Consider the following 19,150-nt stretch of genomic DNA (forward strand, 5'->3'; position numbering starts at 1 on the left):
TTCGGAAAATATATTATTTCGAAAGAGCTGAATTGGATATTAAAGGACGTTTTGATTATATATAATATTATATATATATATATATATATATATATATATATATATATATATATATATATATATATATATATGTGTGTGTGTGTGTGTATGTATATATGACTATATGTGCGTATGTTTGTGCGCTTGTTACTATTCCATAAAGAAGAAATAAGTATATGAAATAAAGTTTATTTCAAACAACTGTTTTTGCAAGGCAGAGAGATGTTTGGTATTATTTGAAAGCATCAGTTTTTTGTTAGAAACTGAGAAATAACCCAGTTTTTAAACAATTTTGCTTTTACTCTTTCTAATACTTATAATAATATAACCTTCTTATTGATTCTTTTGTTATTAATGAGGAGACATACAACATCAATAAACAACCGTCACAACACTTACAACAGCCGTAAATGTTACGGTGATAATAATTAAAATAATAACTTTATAGTTCTTAAGTAATAACGAAAGAGAAAAAATATGAAAAAAAATAGGAGTAACGGCTCATTTTAACGTATTTCCAAGAATCCTTGTTGGCTTTGGTTATGACCTCTACATATCTTTGTTGCAATTGTTATGATGGAAGCAATCGATGATAAGAAACAGAGCATTCGAAATTCATATAAAATATAAGTTAGGTAATGATATTCTGGGTCAATTTTCGTCAATGAAGCAGAGAGAGAGAGAGAGAGAGAGAGAAAGAGAATAATGAAGTTCAACGGACTTACTTTGGCGAAATTTATCACCAATTCCTTTCGTTACATATGCGCAGAAGTTAGGCTAGAAATGATTTTATCATCTTGCGATTCGTAATAAGCGTCAGGTCAAGGATGCCCACGAACGCTTTTGATAGATTAAACACCTACCTGAAGCAGGCTAAGAAGGAAAGTTTCCGACCGACATGAAATCACACGAGACAGTGTCGAAACGGCGGCAAAAACGGAAAGCGAGAAGAAAAAGGAAAAGAGAGAGGAAGAAGGAAAAGAAAAACTGGCTGAAGGAATGACTGAAACGGGCACCGCCCACCTCATACTTGACCGGGACGCGTACATGTATATATAACGCGGGTCGAGACGGGATGCTGCATCAGATTCTCTCTGGGAAATCTCTCTCTCTCTCTCTCTCTCTCTCACTGACAACATGATGGCGAAGGTGAGATATATATGCATATATGTATATGTATATATATATTGCATTTTAATACATTTTTATCTATTTATTAATTTATTTTTTCTTTTTTAATAAGTGGGATCTCTTCTTTTTGTGTTTCCCTTTAAATCCTCTTACTTCTTCCTAATGAACATCATATTCTTTGGAAGCTTGAATATCAAGTCAGTGGCCCCTTTGGTGGGCTTGTTCCATATGAATAGTTTCATCTACTGAATAATATATATATATATATATATATATATATATATATATATATATATATATATATATATATATATATATATATATATATATATATATATATATATATGACTGGGGTGTTTGGGTGAGGGCTTTCATAATGTCTCTAAAACTGTTCCAGTAACAATTTCAGATGTCACTTTTTTCGCCTTTTTCTTAAATATTTTCAAGACTTTGCTTAAATAATGTTTTAGTACTTCACCTTTTGATAGGCGGTTGCGAATTTTTAGAATCTTTCTGAGGCTGTTGCAACACTGGTTTTAGATGATGCCTTTTCCTAAACTGCTCCTCTGACTTTGCTTAAATTGTACCTCCATACAAAGGCTTGCTGGAATTTGTTTTATTAATGATTAGTGAAAGGCCTCTGTTCCAATAATAATTTTAGATGTAGCCTTTACCAAAAATGTTTCTGAAAGACTTTGCAAGAATAATTATTTAGAGTGCACCTTTTAACGAATGTTTGAGAGTGCTTTTATTTTTTAATAATAACGATTAAAATGCCTCATAGATTCTTCTGAAACAATGATTCGGGATCAAGACTTTTAACCATAATTCTGAAAGACATCAAGCAAGTCCTCGAAGCCTTAATATTTAAGTTCTAAAGATAAAATCTTATTCACGAACTTGCAAGCTGAAATAATTTTTCACGAAACTGAAGCTTGAGAGAAATAATCGGATCATGTTCTTTATTTTCAGGTCCTCGCTGTGTTCTTGGGCTTGGCTGCCCTCGTGTCAGCTGACAGCTTCGAAAGATACTCCTATTCCGCCCCAAGAGCAAGAGTGAGTAAAGATTTCTATTGTTTGCAATAAGCTAATTTCATTTTATGTTGAATTACAGCTTCGATAAGACAAAGAAAAATTTAGGCGCTTGTAAATCATCTCCTGACGATCAATCTCCTCCCTCAGTTCTCCTCCGGCTCCGCCGAGTCCTTCGAGTCCGGCGAGGCTCGTTACAACTTCAACTGGGCCGTCAACCACGGCCCCTCCCGCAACGACTTCGGACACGAGGAAGCCGGTGACGGCGAGAACACCCAGGGATCCTACTTCGTCCACCTCCCCGACGGTCGCCTGCAGAAGGTGGCCTTCCGCGCCTCTGACGACGACGGATACATCGCCGAAGTGACCTACTCCGGCGAGGCTCAGTTCCCCGACTCCTTCGAATCCTACGAATCCCGAGAGGCTCCCAGGAGGTTCTACTATGGCTCCAACGAGTCCAAGTAAATCTCTTCTTTGCCCTGACCTGAGAACATGTACAAGTCTTATTGCCACTGATTTAATTTATTCTGTTATTTCAATAAAAATGCAATGAAAAAAGCTGATTAAACTTCCTTTGTTTTAGACTTAAACCCTTTAAGAAGTTAACTTGTGAGCCAAGTCTATACAAAACCGGATTTCTTAAGCAAGCATCATATAAAGACAAAATTTAGAAAATTAAAGAGACAATTGAATTTCTTGAGCAAACTTCACAAAATAACAAACAGAAAATTTAGAAAATTAAAGAGACAGTTGTAAAGGATATTGAATTGCAGATATATATCGAAGTGCATACTACACAAAGTTTGCGAAATAACGTCTCTTGCGATAAAAAGGGGCAAAAAGAATGCGAATATTGTTCATTCCAAATCAATATATAAATTTAGAAATAAAGTAAAAAGCCCGTAAGATATTTCGTAAGCAAAACAAACTCTGTTGAGACACTACATGCAAAGACTTGGTACAACACAAGACTCAGTACCGGTAAAGGAAGTGGGTCCCCGGGGGCAATGCCCCATGCCAGGGTCATGATTCCCTTGGGTGGATTAAGTACAACTTGATGCCCTAGGACTGGCTAAGTGCAAGAGACCACTGTACAAATTAAGTTACATCGCACTGGAAACTTTTAGAAATCTTAATCTGAAGAGGATAACCAACCATTGGCATAGGTTAGTGTGGTTATGTAGCATTTCAGTCAAATAAAGGTGCTTAGGTTTTGCAACTCTGGTATGGTCACTAATGTCGTGACATGCCACTCAGATGTCGCGAGTTCGAACCTCCTCCCCCAGGGGATGAAAAAATCCCTGTCTCTGTATCATGATCAGTTACTGCTGCAGTGTGGGGTCTGCAGTGAGAGGCTGAAACCAGCATTCTTTGTAAGCTTGATTTTCAAGTCAGTGACCCATTTGGTGTGCTTGTTCCATGTGGATAAGTTCTGGAGGTTCTCTGGTAAAATTAAGCTTTTAACGAGTAAAAAAGTGAGCCGAAGTTTCTCCGGCGCAATCGAGTTTTCTGTACTGCGTATAATGCTGTATGAAAATCTCAGTCACTGCCCAAGAAACTCTCAGCCACGGCCCATGAAACTCTCAGTGGCGCACCCATGAAACTTTCGGCCACGGCCCGGTGGTTTACCTGTGTTGTTGGCACCCAAAGCGGTGCCAGACGCACGATCATGGCTAACTTAACCTTAAATAAGATAAAAACTACTAAGGCTAGAGGGCTGCAATTTGGTATGTTTGATGGTTGGAGGGTGAATGATCAACATAACAATTTGCAGCCCTCTGGCCTCAGTAGTTTTTAAGATATGAGGGCGGACTGACAGACAAATAGTCATTTCAATAGTTTTCTTTTACAGACAACTAAAAAGTGGCTGAATAAAACAGCCAAGTTGCAACGTTTGTCTAGATTACACTGAACGTTTTTTTGAGAAATAAAATAAAAAATACCCATACTATTCTATTTTTAAGAAAATCAAAGGTTCCTGAATTTCTTTGACGCTTAGTAAGCACAACAGTATAATAATAATAATAATAATAATAATAATAATAATAATAATAATAATAATAATAATAATAATAATAATAATAATAATAATAAAACAATGTAATCTTAAGCAGCCAATATGAGTACAAATACAGTATAAGTAATTATGTGAACACTACTTGAAACTCATGTCTTATTAGATAAGAGATTCTGAAGTGCTAGAAAAAAGAATAAGTCAAAGGGTTACACCTGTGATTGCTAAAGTTCAATATGCACTTTAAATAGGAAAGGTGAAAAGGTGAATCAGCGAAGTCTAGTTTTTCCAGGTGTTGGGCTTCATACAACTTATGAATCCATCTGCTTATCTGGGAAGGAAGGGGGGATACTTAAAGTTCATTAATGGATGTTAAGAATAAGTAAGTGTCCTGTCTTTTGCATACGGAGAATTCTCGTTTTATTAGTCATTCATATGTCACTCATATGTTTTTAAGCTTAATGAAAAATTTTATAAAAAACTTCAGTGAGAAGTCTGAGTATCTGTTGTTATGGAAAAATGTGGAAATATAAATTTCAAAGTGGATAGAACGTGAATAATCGTCTTAACAACTGTTGATTGTAGGCTCTCAGGAAGAATTATATTATACAGATATATGCCTAAATTTGAATATTCAGAGATTACACTGCAAGTGAATGTATCGTCGAGACAACATGGTGCGGTAAATTTCGCTTACGAAATTGAGTCTGTAAAAATAAAACAAACGAACAGATATGAAAGCAGATATTTTATCATTAGTTTATCACTAATATATGACAGTCACTCACAAGAAAACGTGTCTCCAATCATTATCAGATACAGATAAGAGGTATTTATTAATATCAACCAATAATTTACAAGGCATCAAGTCTGTCCATTTATTCAACTCGCTGTTTTGTGAATCATACGTTAAGAACGGAAAGAAATATGGCATTATAAAACTTCAGTAATATGTGTAAGTATACATCTGTGACAGTACGTATATATCTATGTGTATAAACATCCATTCAGCAATGGTATATATTTTGTGTATATACTTTGAAAACAGTCTTTTTCTTATACAATAACTGGTGAATATTGATGTTAAAACTATAATCATATTGTTACTAGGCCTTTTTATATTAGTAAAAGAATATTGATAAGTTCAATCTCTTAATTATTATTATTATTATATTATTATTATTCATAAAAATCTTACAATTTCTAATATATATTTACATTTACACCATTGTGGATTTCTTCACCATTATTATTATTATTATTATTATTATTATTATTATTATTATTATTATTATTATTATTATTATTATTATTATTATTATTATCAGAAATCCCTTAGAACTGTCAAGCCCTCCACTTCAGGATTTCGCCACCACGAACGATATGAAAAATGAAATCAAAATGGCTTTTTTATCGCAGCACGACGAAAGCGGGCAACACAGAAGTAAAAAAATGGTGAAAAAACGCAAAATTTGAAGGCCTGGAAGTTCGCCTCTGACATTCTCTGAATAAAATTTACAGCAATGGAACGTAACCGAACCTTTTCAGCTTCAGAAATGTCAGCGACTGTTTTCTCATGAACTTCAGCCCATGGTTTCTCCTCGCCATCACTGTCATTATTTTCGTCCTCTCCGTAGGGGGTGAAAGTGCCTTCCGAAGCGCACCTCTTCACGTGGTGCACTGTAGGCGTTACCAAAGAGTGCTTGAAGTGTCCCTTCGGCCCCTAGCTGCACCCACTTCTTAGACTTTTAGGGGTAGCGCCGTCAGTGCGCCTCATGTGGCGCTTTGTAGGCATTACTGAAGAGTGTTTGAAGCGTCCCTTCGGCCCCTAGCTACACGCACATTTTAGCATTTTACTTTACCTCCATTTCCTTCTTGCTGTTCAATCTCTCCAATTATTACTTCTTACTGCAATTGTAGATTTTAGTTCCTTGTACAGTAATGTAACTGCAGTACTTAATTTTATTTATTTTCTTGATGTCTTTACCTTACTGTCCATCCACTCCATCTCCTTTTCAATCTTTAAAACACCAAGTGGCTGAAAGTACCCCAGTGCTTGGCTTGACATAAATTCCGTCTTAGTGGCAATTTCCTCTAACCCATTTACCCGCGGCAGCGCAAGAGGACGGAAGCCTCGCGATTCTTTAGAAATCTCCCAACAAAAGGGACGGTCAAGGACGCTCCTCCGCTTCCGATTTCATGCTTTGCCCATCTGGTCGACTTCTTTATCGACTGAGCTGCGGCCGTTGCGAGACTGACTGCCCCCCAGGACCTTGGACTGGTATGCGCAGAGAATTTTCTAACTGGAATTTTTGACAGGAAGACGTTGCCGCAAATCGGCGCTTGGTCAGTGAGGTGTGGCGTTGGCGTGATGGATGTTTGGGAGTTGGTGAGTGTAACGTGGTGTAAATGGGGTTAGTTTGTTTGGATGTGATGACGGGTAGTGATTATTGCTGGGATTGAATTGGAATCGGGATTTTCAGTGTTTTACCTAATAGCCAGAGATTTGAAGATAACGACTTAAAGTTTATGTTTATATATATATAATATATGTATATGTTTATATATACATTTATGTATATATATATAATATATATATATATATATATATATATATATATATATATATGTAATATACACACACATATATATATATATTTATATATTTTATTATATATATATATATATGTATATATATATCTATATATATATATATATATATATATATATATATATATATATATATATATATATATATATATATATATATATATATATATATGTGTGTGTGTGTGTGTATGTGTGTATGTGTGTGTGAATGCAAAGCAAGCTATACACAGGTAGCACTACGTGCATCCATCCATGCCATCATACGTATTTAATTGTTTAATTTATACCTAACAGCAATTAAGCTCCCAAAAAACACTTCCAAATCCGCGATTACTAAGACTAATTCATCTTTGTGAGTGACGAATGACTCAATAGAGTTCGAATACAGAAGTAAACATTAAACTGACATATGCCCTGTGACGAATTCTCAGAAACTTATTGGTATTAGTGACAACAAACATTTTTTTAAAAAACTTCTGCGCAAAAAATGCTTAAGGATGATACATATCAGGATTGCTACGATATGTATATTTTTTTTTTTAGATGATTTTGGACATTTTGACGTTCTTAGAAATATACACAGAGTATATGTAAGAGTATGCTAAAGTATATTTGTTTTAAAATATTTTCTTTCAGTAGAGAATAGCTCAAGGAAATGATGCTTCTGTTATCAGTTATGTGAAATATATTTATACACAAGCGTGCAAATACACACACACAAATAAATACATAATATATATATATATATATATATATATATATATATATATATATATATATATATATTATATATACACACATATATGCATATATATATATATATATATATATATATATATATATATATATATATATATATATATATATTATATACAGTATATATATATATTGTGTATGTCTGTCTAAAATATTCGTGTTAAAGAAAAGGGGGGAAAGTAAAATTTTGTTATAAATGATATTATCAAGCAATAGGGAAGGAAAGTAATTATTATCAATGGGATAATAACTCTCCAATATGATTTCAGAAATGCAATTGGAATGCTGAATTTATCACTGATTTCAAGAAAATTCATGACTAATGTTATAATACATCTTTTCACACAAAACTATCTATCAAACTATTTTGCACGAATTTGATGTTACTTTTTTCCTACTTGCGTTATGCACAAAAGAGGCGTGAGGTCACGGGGCGTTTGGAAATTGGGCCGCAAAAACTGGACTTAGAAGGGAAGGCGTTGCCCACCCGCCTCGTCTTTGCCGATTATATATAAAGCTGTTGAAGAGGACAAGGCTGTGTACTCATCTTGAGGCTTCAGCGAGAACAAGATGCATTCTAAAGTAAGCTCAAATGCTCCTCATTTTGAAGCATTACTGATATTGGAATGAAATATTTTTGAGAAACATGACAGTATCAGAATTGAGAAACATTACTTGTAGTTCCACTTTCTAATTTTCTTGTTATTCTGATTTCTTGTGGTTCTTTTCGTAGGTTGCTTTGGTAGTGTTGGGTTTGGCTGCCCTTGTTGCAGCTGACAGCTTCGAGAGCTTCGAGAGATATTCCTACTCTCCACCTAGGCCTAGAGCAAGAGTAAGTAACTATGTGCTTCAGACTGTTTGTATTGACTGTTTTCTTCCAGTCTTCATCATTATTTCCTTATAATTCTCTTTATTTATGTTTCTACATAAACTAACATATCAAGATATTAATGAGTCTAACGTAGACTAATATTCTGAATTCCTTTCCAGTTCTCCTCAGGATCCGCCGAGTCCTACGAGTCCAGCGAGGCTCGTTACAACTTCGACTGGGCCGTCAACCACGGCCCCTCCCGCAACGACTTCGGACACCAGGAGCAACGCAATGAAGACGAGACTCAGGGATCCTACTTCGTCCAGCTCCCCGACGGCCGCCTGCAGAGGGTCGCCTACCGCGTCGACGGCGGCGACGGATACATCGCCGAAGTGACTTACCAGGGAGAGGCTCGCTTCCCCGACTCAGACGAGTCCTTCGAGTCCCGCGAGTTCGCCAGGTATGCTCCTCCAAGGAGGTCCTACTTCGACTCCAACGAATCCAAGTAGATTTTGGGCGAGGATCTCGGTGACGCTCCTGAAGAAGGAATTCCACGTCGATAAGATCCATCTCTGGGTCTTGGATGCTGTATTTATTTATAATTTATTTGTAAAATAAAGCAAAAATTACCTGAAATATAAATCTTTTAATTGAAATACCTTCCTACTAGACGGTGAGGGTTGATGGATTGCTGAGGGGACCTACTCCTGAGAGTCTCAGTTCCCTGATTCCTTCGAATCCTACGGGTCTCAGGACCCTCCCAGGAGGTTCTATCATGTCCCTGGTTCTAAAGAATTCAAGAAAAATATAAAATAATCCAGTATTTTTTATCATTAATTATTATCTGAAATACTTTTGATAATGAAAAGTTACAATAAAAATTACGAACAAGGCAAAGAACGTAAAGGATAAGCATCCTACTATTTGAGTACCACGTCTCTGATTAAATATACAAAATTGTTACTGATTATTCTCTCTCTCTCTCTCTCTCTCTCTCTCTCTCTCTCTCTCTCTCTCTCTCTCTCTCTCTCTATGATGTAAAATAGCTTTTTATCAGTCAGTCAATATCTTCCGAGAGACAATACTAACTCGTTAGACCTAACTTAGACCACAATGTTCGGTACATTGTTCAATTCTGGTCGCCATCCCGGAGGAAGGACTCGGAAAGATGAGAAGCAATACAAGTAAGACCAACCAGACTGACGCCATCAGTCAGACATCATAGATATCAAAGGGAGGCCAGAACGCCATTATTTGGGGTCATGAAAAACGTCGACTTAGCAGTAAGTTAAACAGAAACGTTTCAGATACTCGAAGGTATAAACAGTCTAAATTACAGGAACCTATTTAAGGCAAGTAGGTAGCCAAACTAGAACCAACGAAATGGAAACTGGATATTGAAAGGGTTCAAACACGAGCAGACTACTGGCTGAGGTTGTGAACTGTATTACTACAGACCAATTCAAGGATAGATTAGATGAAGTGATCGATATTCTTGTTAATTATTTATCTTTAATTTGCATTTTCATAGATGTGTAATACGATGGAATAGTGTATCTTTAGGCACCTCTACCCCTGGAATTCTCTCTCTCTCTCTCTCTCTCTCTCTCTCTCTCTCTCTCTCTCTCTCTCTCTCTCTCTCAGAAGTTACTTACATTATGCTGTGCCTACTAAGTCAAAAGGCTTTTTCAGCAATATTCTCTTCAACGAAGAATTTACCCACATCTTGATAAAGTACTGGATTGCTTTCACAAGAACACAATATTTTATGATCAGCCTTTTAGAATGTTCCAACATCTTATTGCCGTATTTATTTCTTCATTCACTGCAACGTTATCAGCTGATCTTGAGTTGTATGTGTAATATCACATAAGACAAATCAGCATCATTCAAGTGTCAGCATTTTCGTCGTTGACGATCTGAAAACCCTAAAAATGCCCATTTATAACCCTAGAATTATCTCTCAGTCAGTGATTTAAAGTTTGCATTTCGCCGAGAAAGAAGACAACACTTAAGGCTTCCTATTAACCTTTCCAGTCTTCTTCTTCTTCTTCTTCTTCTTCTTCTTCTTCTTCTTCTTCTTCTTCTTCTTCTTCTTCTTCTTCTTCTTCTTCTTCTTCAGCATTAATAATCATAACTGACAAATACAGATGTATGTGCTTGCTTCATGATTAGGGAAATTCGATGTAGAGTTCATGACTCACCTACAATGACCCACCTACAGCACTCAGCTTGTTGTTCATCCGCTCCGTTATTCATTGATAAAAATTAATCTCTTGTAAAAAGTATGGATGGATAGACGGAGTATGTTAAGTAGGGGATATACCAGCACTGGCTCTTGCTCCCAAAGTAGCCTGTAATTGATGATGTGAACGTAGAACTGCTGAAGAAGCTTCGAGAAGATCTTTGGTTACTCAGCCTATAGGGAGCAGATTGGAATTCTTTAAGCTTATGTTGCTTATACATTCCCTGACTGAGAACTCCTTTTTGTGTAATCTAATCTGTCATTCGTAGACATAGTGAAAAGACAATAACAGTTTATTTTTTCTCAGAATCTCTCATTTTGTATTGTCTAAATACCTATATTACACTTTACAATTACTTGTTCTCTCCAATACATTTTGTCTCCAACTTTAATACCTTTGTGACAACTAAGGTAATTTTCTGCCTGTTCCTAACAATTTTCATTTTATGCCTACCCATCTAAATATTAACTACTGAATAACTCTTTTACTGGTGATAAAAATTCTTTCGTCTAATTTTGAATTTATTCACAATAAACGAACCGATCTAGTACCAGGGGATTAAGTATCTTTACTTTGTATGTAAACAGGAGAAACTTGTCTTGGGTAGCTCTGAAGAAAACGTTGGGAATTTTAAGTAACTGCCTCGTTGAATAGTTATCCTGCTTTGTCTGAAAACTCTCCCTTGCTCTACACGCTCTCTCTCTCTCTCTCTCTCTCTCTCTCTCTCTCTCTCTCTCTCTCTCTCTCTCTCTCTCTCATTATTATATTTGTTAACATTATTATTGTTTGCAAACTTAGTAGTCAAATAAAAGCGTTTTGGTTTGAATATTTAGAATGTACAGTTAATAATAATAATAATAATAATAATAATAATAATAATAATAATAATAATAATAATAATAATAATAATAATAATAATAATAATAGGTTTTATTGAATATTATTGTTGCTTCAGCTGCATTTATTTTATAGAAGACTTTTCTATTTTCCTTATTGCGGACTTCTATAAAATCAGTACAGCTGAAGCAGCAATATTATTCAATAAAACCTGTTTAAAGGGTCTGCTGCCAAATAATAATAATAATAATAATAATAATAATAATAATAATAATAATAATAATAATAATAATAATAATAATAATAATAATAATAACTGAAGGATTAAATAAATACTAGATTAAAATAAAGTAGATTTTCTAAATGAACCGTTTCTTCTGTTCAGATATAATTATGAACGTAAACAATAAGATAGGCGATACATTGTAGTTAAATATACCCATGTGTTTATACAGTACCTTCATGCTTATGTCATATTCTTTAAAAAAAACTGTGCATTCACATGATTACCAGGCACTTTTCGTAAAGGGTAAAATTGATTATATTTTCCACTCAGGATATAATAAAGAAATACATTTCTTTCTGTAAAATAAATAGATAAACAGTAAAATCTTTTAGCAAATAATAACCAAGTAAGGTTCACAAGTATTATCAGAAACGTCACACAAAACAACTTATTAATTCCATTCTCTTTTGGCCCCTGCAAGAAACAGCGGAAGGTCAGAAAACGTTTTGAAATTGGGGCTTGAAAAACTGGTAAGAGACTCGTGGGAGGCGCCCAGTTTACCTTGCCTTCGAGTATATATATCGAGAGGAAGAAGAGGATAACACAGTAACTCTTCTTGGTACTTCAGCAAGAACACTATGCATTCTAAGGTAACTGAACCTCCGGTGATAATCCATTTCCTGGTGGATGAAGAATTAGTGTAGCTGAGATTTTCAAATGCTTTGGAATATTCATATGAAATATAGTTTCTCTTGAGTTAGAATTCAATGGAAATAGGTATTTGTAGAATACTTTTTAAAGTCTGATACTCATAGCTGATTTTATTCATGAGATATAGCTTTAATTGTGAATCTTTTCTCAGGTCATTTTGGTCGTTCTGGGCATGGCTGCCTGTGTTGCAGCTGACAGCTTCGAAAGCTTCGAGAGATATTCCTACTCTCCACCTAGGCCTAGAGCAAGAGTGAGTAACTATGTGCTGTAGATTGTTTGTATTAATTGTTTCATTTTAATGTTCATCTACATTTGATTATCATTTTCTTTACTTATGTATCTACATGAGATAACATATCAAGATATTAATGAGCCTAATGTAGACTAATAATCTTACCTCGTTTCCAGTTCTCCTCAGGATCCGACGAGTCCTATGAGTCCAGCGAGGCTCGTTACAACTTCAACTGGGCCGTCAACCACCCACCCTCCCGCAACGACTTCGGACACCAGGAGCAACGTGATGGAGACGAGACTCAGGGATCCTACTACGTCCAGCTCCCCGACGGCCGCCTGCAGAGGGTGGCCTACCGCGTCGACGGCGGCGACGGATACATCGCCGAAGTGACTTACCAGGGAGAGGCTCGCTTCCCCGACTCAGACGAGTCCTTCGAGTCCCGCGAGTTCGCCAGGTATGCTCCTCCAAGGAGGTCCTACTTCGACTCCAACGAATCCAAGTAAACACTTCGCGGGAATCTGCCAACTATGGAAGTCTCGAATGATACCAGACTCAGTATTTATTTTGTAACTTATTTGTAAATAAATCAGAAAGAGAATTATCTACAGCTTTCTTATACCTTGTAGTTTTTATCATTGTCTTTGGTATTACACTGAAAGAAAAAATCCTTCAGATTATGGAAGTTTTTAGTGTTGTGCTCTAACCTGGGACAAAACTCCATAGAGGGATGGATAAGTTTCATACAGAGCTTCTATCACTGAAGATATTCCTTCAGCGTTCAGAGATAATGAATGTTGCCAAGTTGACTAGAATTCCTCATCAAATTGGGTACTATTTACCTTATCGTAATCTCCATTATAAGTTAATGTAAGAAGATGTTGCTTACAGGAGTGAAAAAGAAATTTAATTATGTCTAATAAGAAAATACTTTGCTAGTTAAGATGGCAATGGAAACCCTGTGAATTTATTCGTATGGTTTTTAATCCATTTGTTTACACATCTTGATAATAATAATAATAATAATAATAATAATAATAATAATAATAATAATAATAATAATAATAATAATAATAATAATAATAATAATAATAATAATAATAATAATAATAATAATAATAATAATAATAATAATAATAATAATAATAATAATAATAATAATAATAATAATAATAATAATAATAATAATAAGCAACTCACTGTTTTCTGATTATTCTGTGGTGATTCTGACATTACTGAGTGCAATTTTTCTCTCAAAAGTTTTGCCTTTCTAAGGTTTATTTGAAAATGATACCAGATCAGCTGTTCAGTTCTTTGAAAATTAAGAAGCCACACCTAAATGAGAGATTTCAGGTTCCCTTCGAATCTGATTTGAAAATACGAAAAGAATAACTCACCAATTTCTTTCTTAGCTCTTGTAATTACAATATTAGTTTACAGCCTACGAGCTATTACCCTTTTTTCCCTGGAGCGTGAATGTGGACTTAGAGTTTTTTGAAACGTTTTGGTGATGGATGTAAGCATATGATATTTGGCGTGGTCGCAGTAATCAACTTTTTTCTTTATCAAATTAAACTGATGAGAATAACAGCAGTGATGGTAATTAACTTCGTCATTTTGGGTTGACTCATGGATTTCAAAGGCGTTAGACAAAAAACTCTGTTTTTACTTATGAGAAACCGGCATTCACGGCCCTCAGTGGATTGTGCATTATCCTTGAGGTTTCTGCTGAAACATATTGGGGCTCAGACGGATTTTACACCATCTCAGATACTAGATTAATCAAAAGTTATAAGGTAAAGCAGGTGAACAGATTCTAACTTTGAGCACGTCAGCTATCCGGTTCTGCCTTCTGATTCAAGAAGGACCCACTAACTAGTGGGTCCTTGGTTCAGTTCACTGAATTTACTCACGAAAGTCATGATGTCCCGAAGACAGACTAGACTTCTATTTTTATTTTTTTGAAATCATTGACCCATTTTATTACCATATTATGCCTTTATCATTATACAGTAGATTTTATATGAGCTAAAGTAGCAATGGATTCTCATTCCTTCATGATGAAGGCCTTTACTTAGTTTATGATGGTGAATAAAAATTTTATGATGTCAAATGGAAAAGGTCGATGACCTTGAATAACCGAAGATTTGTCCTGGGCAAATTCTTTGATTTATAAGAAAGGACTCTAATCAAATTCTACGCCTCAAAACGTGACACAGGCAAATTCTTTGATTTATAAGAAAGGACTCTAATCAAATTCTACGTCTCAAAACGTGACATACAAACTCCTACTTTAACAGTGTTATAGTTTGTTTGTTTTTTTTTTTGCTGACACGCCTTGAAATCTCTTCAGTATTTCCATTTTGCTTCTCAAATTATTATCGACCTATCATACTGGTGTCCCTTGTCTTAACGTACCGGTATATTTTGGTCTACAGTCATTGCAGTTCAGCGCCCTGAAGTCCACAGGAGGTTACATGTTTGTTCGCCTAATGATTCGTCCGCCCCAATTCCTTCTCTTTCAGTTTTCCTCTTTATCCTGCCTTATTCACCACTGTTAGGTCTCCTTTTATTTTTATCATGCTGTATTGACCTCAATTAAGTCTTCTCTTATTTTCACTTTTATCCTGCCGTATTAACCTTAATTAACCCTCATCATATTTTCACTTTTATCCTGAAGTATTCACTTCAATTAAGTCTCCTCTTATTTGCACTTTTATCCTGCCGTATTAACCTTAATTAACCATCATCATATTTTCCCTTTTATCCTGCCATATTAACCTTAATTAACCCTCAACATATTTTCACTTTTATCCTGAAGTATTCACCTCAGTTAAGACTCCTTATTTTCCCTTTTATCTTGCCATATTAACCTTAATTAACCCTCAGCATATTTTCACTTTTATCCTGAAGTATTCACCTCAGTTAAGCCTCATCATATTTTCCCTCTTCATCCTGCCGTATTAACCTTAATTAACCCTCATCATATTTTCACTTTTATCCTGAAGTATTCACATCAGTTAAGCCTCATCATATTTCCCCTCTTCATCCTGCCGTATTAACCTTAATTAACCCTCACCATATTTTCACTTTTATCCTGAAGTATTCACCTCAGTTAAGCCTCACCATATTTTCACTTTTATCCTGGAAGTATTCACCTCAGTTAAGACTCCTTTGATTTTCCCTTTTCACCCTGAAGTATTCATCTTGATTAACCCTCACTATATTTTCACTTTTATCCTGAAGTATTCACCTTAGTTAAGTCTCCTGTTATTTTCCCTTTTATCCTGCCATATTAACCTTAATTAACCCTCATCATATTTTCACTTTTGTCCTGAAGTATTCACCTCAGTTAAGACTCCTTTGATTTTCCCTTTTCATCCTGCCTTATCACCAGGCAACAGGAGCTCACTGAGCAAGCAAATGGCACTGGGTCTCTAGAAGTCTTCTGCCAAGAAGCTTGGTCAAGGATTTCAGCGCCTCCGATTTCGTTGCCCATCAGGTCGACTTCTGTGTCGCCAGAACTCCGTTGCAACGACTTTTTTTACTCAGGACCTTGACCTGATTTCGACTAAGAGCTCCCAATTCGAACACTGACAGGAAGACGATATCGCAGATTGAAACTTGCTTGATGAGTAGGCACTGAAGTGATGGATGTTTGTAATGTAAGGTGGCGTAGGTGAAAAGTCATTTTTCTGGCCTTTTGATGACAGGTGGACATTTTTGCTATGAAATAGAATCGTGAGGGATGAACGACGGGGTAAAAATGTTATCCTCAACAGCATTTTCAGTATTTTAGCGAAATTCAGAGATTTGCATTGAAAGCCTTGCAGTTAAAACCCTTATTCTATGCAATGGTTTATATTACTTTCAGCATAAGCACACATAAATTGTTCATGATAAAATGTACAGAGTCTTTTGGTGTTAACTGAAGAGGGAAAAAGTAGCATAATCTTAAATACATGATGTTATCCAATAATGCACTTGAAAAGTATGCAATGTCCAATAAAATTTCAAAAATGCAATTACTACATTGACATCGTCATTCGTTTTCTATTACCGTTGGATACCCATAAAATCATTGCTAATCTCATATCATTGTACACTGGAATAACTCCTACCTCATATTGCATACAATGACGTTACATTTTCCCTCATCATGTTATGTGTGTAAGTGGCTTGAGGTCACAGGACGTTTGGAAATTGGGCCGCAAAAACTGGACTTAGGAGGGAAGGCGTTGCCCACCCGCCTCGTCTTTGCCGATTATATATAAAGCTGTTGAAGAGGACAAGGCTGTGTACTCATCTTGAGACTTCAGCGAGAACAAGATGCATTCTAAAGTAAGCTCAAATACTCCTCATTTTGAAGCATTACTGATATTGGAATGAAATATTTTTGAGAAACGTGACAGTATCAGAATTGAGAAACATTACTTGTAGTTCCACGTTCTATTTTTCTTGTTATTCTGATTTCTTGTGGTTCTTTTCGTAGGTTGCTTTGGTAGTGTTGGGTTTGGCTGCCTTTGTTGCAGCTGACAGCTTCGAAAGCTTCGAGAGATATTCCTACTCTCCACCTAGGCCTAGGGCAAGAGTAAGTAACTATGTGCTTTAGATTGTTTGTATTTATTATTTTAGTTTAATCTTCATATATGTACCTACATGGAATAACGTATCAAGATATTAATGGGTTTAATATAGACTAATAACCTTATCTCCTTTCCAGTTCTCCTCTGGCTCCGACGAGTCCTACGAGTCCAGCGAGGCTCGTTACAACTTCAACTGGGCCGTCAACCACCCACCCTCCGGCAATAACTTCGGACACCAGGAGGAACGCGACGGAGACCAGACTCAGGGATCCTACTACGTCCACCTCCCCGACGGTCGCCTGCAGAAGGTCGCCTACCGCGTCGATGGTCGCGACGGATACATCGCCGACGTGACCTACTCCGGTGAGGCTCGCTTCCCCGACTCCTTCGAATCCTACGAGTCCCGTGAGGCTCCCAGAAGGTACTACTATGGCTCCGGCTCCAACGAGTCCAAGTAAATCCTGAAACCGAGTTCCTCACAAAGACACGAGCTAAACCTCAGACAAACTCACAATTCCAAGAGACCTTTTCGCTGCTGGCAACCATCAGGTCTTCTGATGTTATTGTATTTATTATTTATTAAAAAGCAAATGTAAATCTTGTGTATTATTTTGCTATGCATCTAAAGAAGTCTGTGCTTGGCTGGATGTATGTTACAAGGAATGATAGAGAAGTTACATGTAATTCTCTATTTTGTGTAATCCTTCCGTGATGATGGTTGTCGAAGGCTCAATTTATCCAGTTCACCAGGAAATTTAATGTTAATTATAATAATTTTTCAAGAGTATCTTATTTGAAAGAGTAAAGCGTCTCACTAGGGGTAATTTCAGTAGACTGAAGAGAGGCAATGGAACGAAAAACATTAAAAACACAAGTTGCTGTATAGAACAGTTGTAAAATCTACAGATAATAATAATACCAACACTTATGGTAATAATTTGGTAATGATAATGATAACGAAGACAGTTCCACTCTGGTAATATTATATTATGACTCACAAAATAGTCATGTCTGATGTTTTATTTACACCAGCATTTCAGGGCTACAACAAAATTAATTTGTACGATATATATATATTATATATATATATATATATATATATATATATATATATACATGTGTGTGTGTTTATATGAGTATATTATATACATACATACAGATATATATATATATATATATATATATATATATATATATATATATATATATATATATATATATATATATATATACATATATATACACACAAATTAACTTTATCACATACACAATTGTTCTATGCATTAGTAAAATTACTAACAGGACCTCATTCAAACTGGATGGTATCTAGTGGAGATATTTATTCAGAAAAAGTAACAAGCTTTCTAGGGCAAACAGTCCTCATTCTCAAGTATCCGTACAATACTTGAGAACGAGGACTTTTGTCTAAAGCTTAGCTTTTTTGAATAATTATCTCCACTAGATACCATCTTTTTGAATGAATAGTTAATATTATACATATATGTGTGTGTATGTGTGTACGTCTGTATGTGTGGCCAGAAAAGGGCATGTTGTTTACCCTCTTAATGGCCTCTTCACTTCGAAAAAACAATAAAACAAACATAAGTCAATACACTGTTACCATTTTACCACCTGCAAATTATATTCTTTGCTTTACTATTCGAATAATAAGATAAATGGCCTGTTTTGAAAATCTCTCTCTCTCTCTCTCTCTCCTTTAAACATCACAGTAAACGTTTTACACTACTTCTAGCAGAGTCAATATTCTGGCCACTGTCTGAGCTTGGCTGAAGGTCATCCAACAGAAGTGATATTAAGCGACCCTCTGAATCAATGGATTCCTGTCATTCGACATTAGGAAGACCTTGGTGACAGTATTAATTATCTGAGAACAGTACTCCACTTAAGATCTTGTTTAT

General features: G+C 35.6%; 5 protein-coding genes across 7 annotated transcripts in view; 4 read left to right on the forward strand and 1 right to left on the reverse strand.

The window, feature by feature from the left end:
* The window catches only part of LOC136831560 (pro-resilin-like), a 367,651-nt gene that overhangs the window by 175,267 nt on the left and 173,234 nt on the right, over positions 1 to 19,150 (reverse strand). The window lies entirely within an intron of this gene.
* On the forward strand, positions 1,147 to 2,696 carry LOC136831766 (pro-resilin-like). The gene is made up of 3 exons (XM_067092388.1): positions 1,147 to 1,188; positions 2,143 to 2,226; positions 2,353 to 2,696. Exons 1-3 carry the CDS (start codon positions 1,177 to 1,179, stop codon positions 2,665 to 2,667), a joined length of 411 nt encoding a protein of 136 aa, XP_066948489.1. The 5' UTR covers positions 1,147 to 1,176; the 3' UTR covers positions 2,668 to 2,696.
* On the forward strand, positions 8,135 to 9,005 carry LOC136831763 (pro-resilin-like). Its single transcript, XM_067092383.1, has 3 exons — positions 8,135 to 8,164; positions 8,316 to 8,414; positions 8,573 to 9,005. Exons 1-3 carry the CDS (start codon positions 8,153 to 8,155, stop codon positions 8,900 to 8,902), a joined length of 441 nt encoding a protein of 146 aa, XP_066948484.1. The 5' UTR covers positions 8,135 to 8,152; the 3' UTR covers positions 8,903 to 9,005.
* On the forward strand, positions 12,321 to 13,249 carry LOC136831767 (pro-resilin-like). The gene is made up of 3 exons (XM_067092389.1): positions 12,321 to 12,352; positions 12,565 to 12,663; positions 12,822 to 13,249. The coding sequence occupies exons 1-3, from the start codon at positions 12,341 to 12,343 to the stop codon at positions 13,149 to 13,151; spliced, it is 441 nt and encodes a 146-aa protein (XP_066948490.1). The 5' UTR covers positions 12,321 to 12,340; the 3' UTR covers positions 13,152 to 13,249.
* LOC136831651 (pro-resilin-like) lies at positions 16,975 to 17,819 on the forward strand. The gene is made up of 3 exons (XM_067092279.1): positions 16,975 to 16,986; positions 17,138 to 17,236; positions 17,369 to 17,819. The coding sequence occupies exons 1-3, from the start codon at positions 16,975 to 16,977 to the stop codon at positions 17,687 to 17,689; spliced, it is 432 nt and encodes a 143-aa protein (XP_066948380.1). The 3' UTR covers positions 17,690 to 17,819.

Source organism: Macrobrachium rosenbergii, chromosome 48 (genome assembly GCF_040412425.1).
Source record: "Macrobrachium rosenbergii isolate ZJJX-2024 chromosome 48, ASM4041242v1, whole genome shotgun sequence".
Classification (NCBI taxonomy): Eukaryota; Metazoa; Arthropoda; class Malacostraca; order Decapoda; family Palaemonidae; genus Macrobrachium; species Macrobrachium rosenbergii.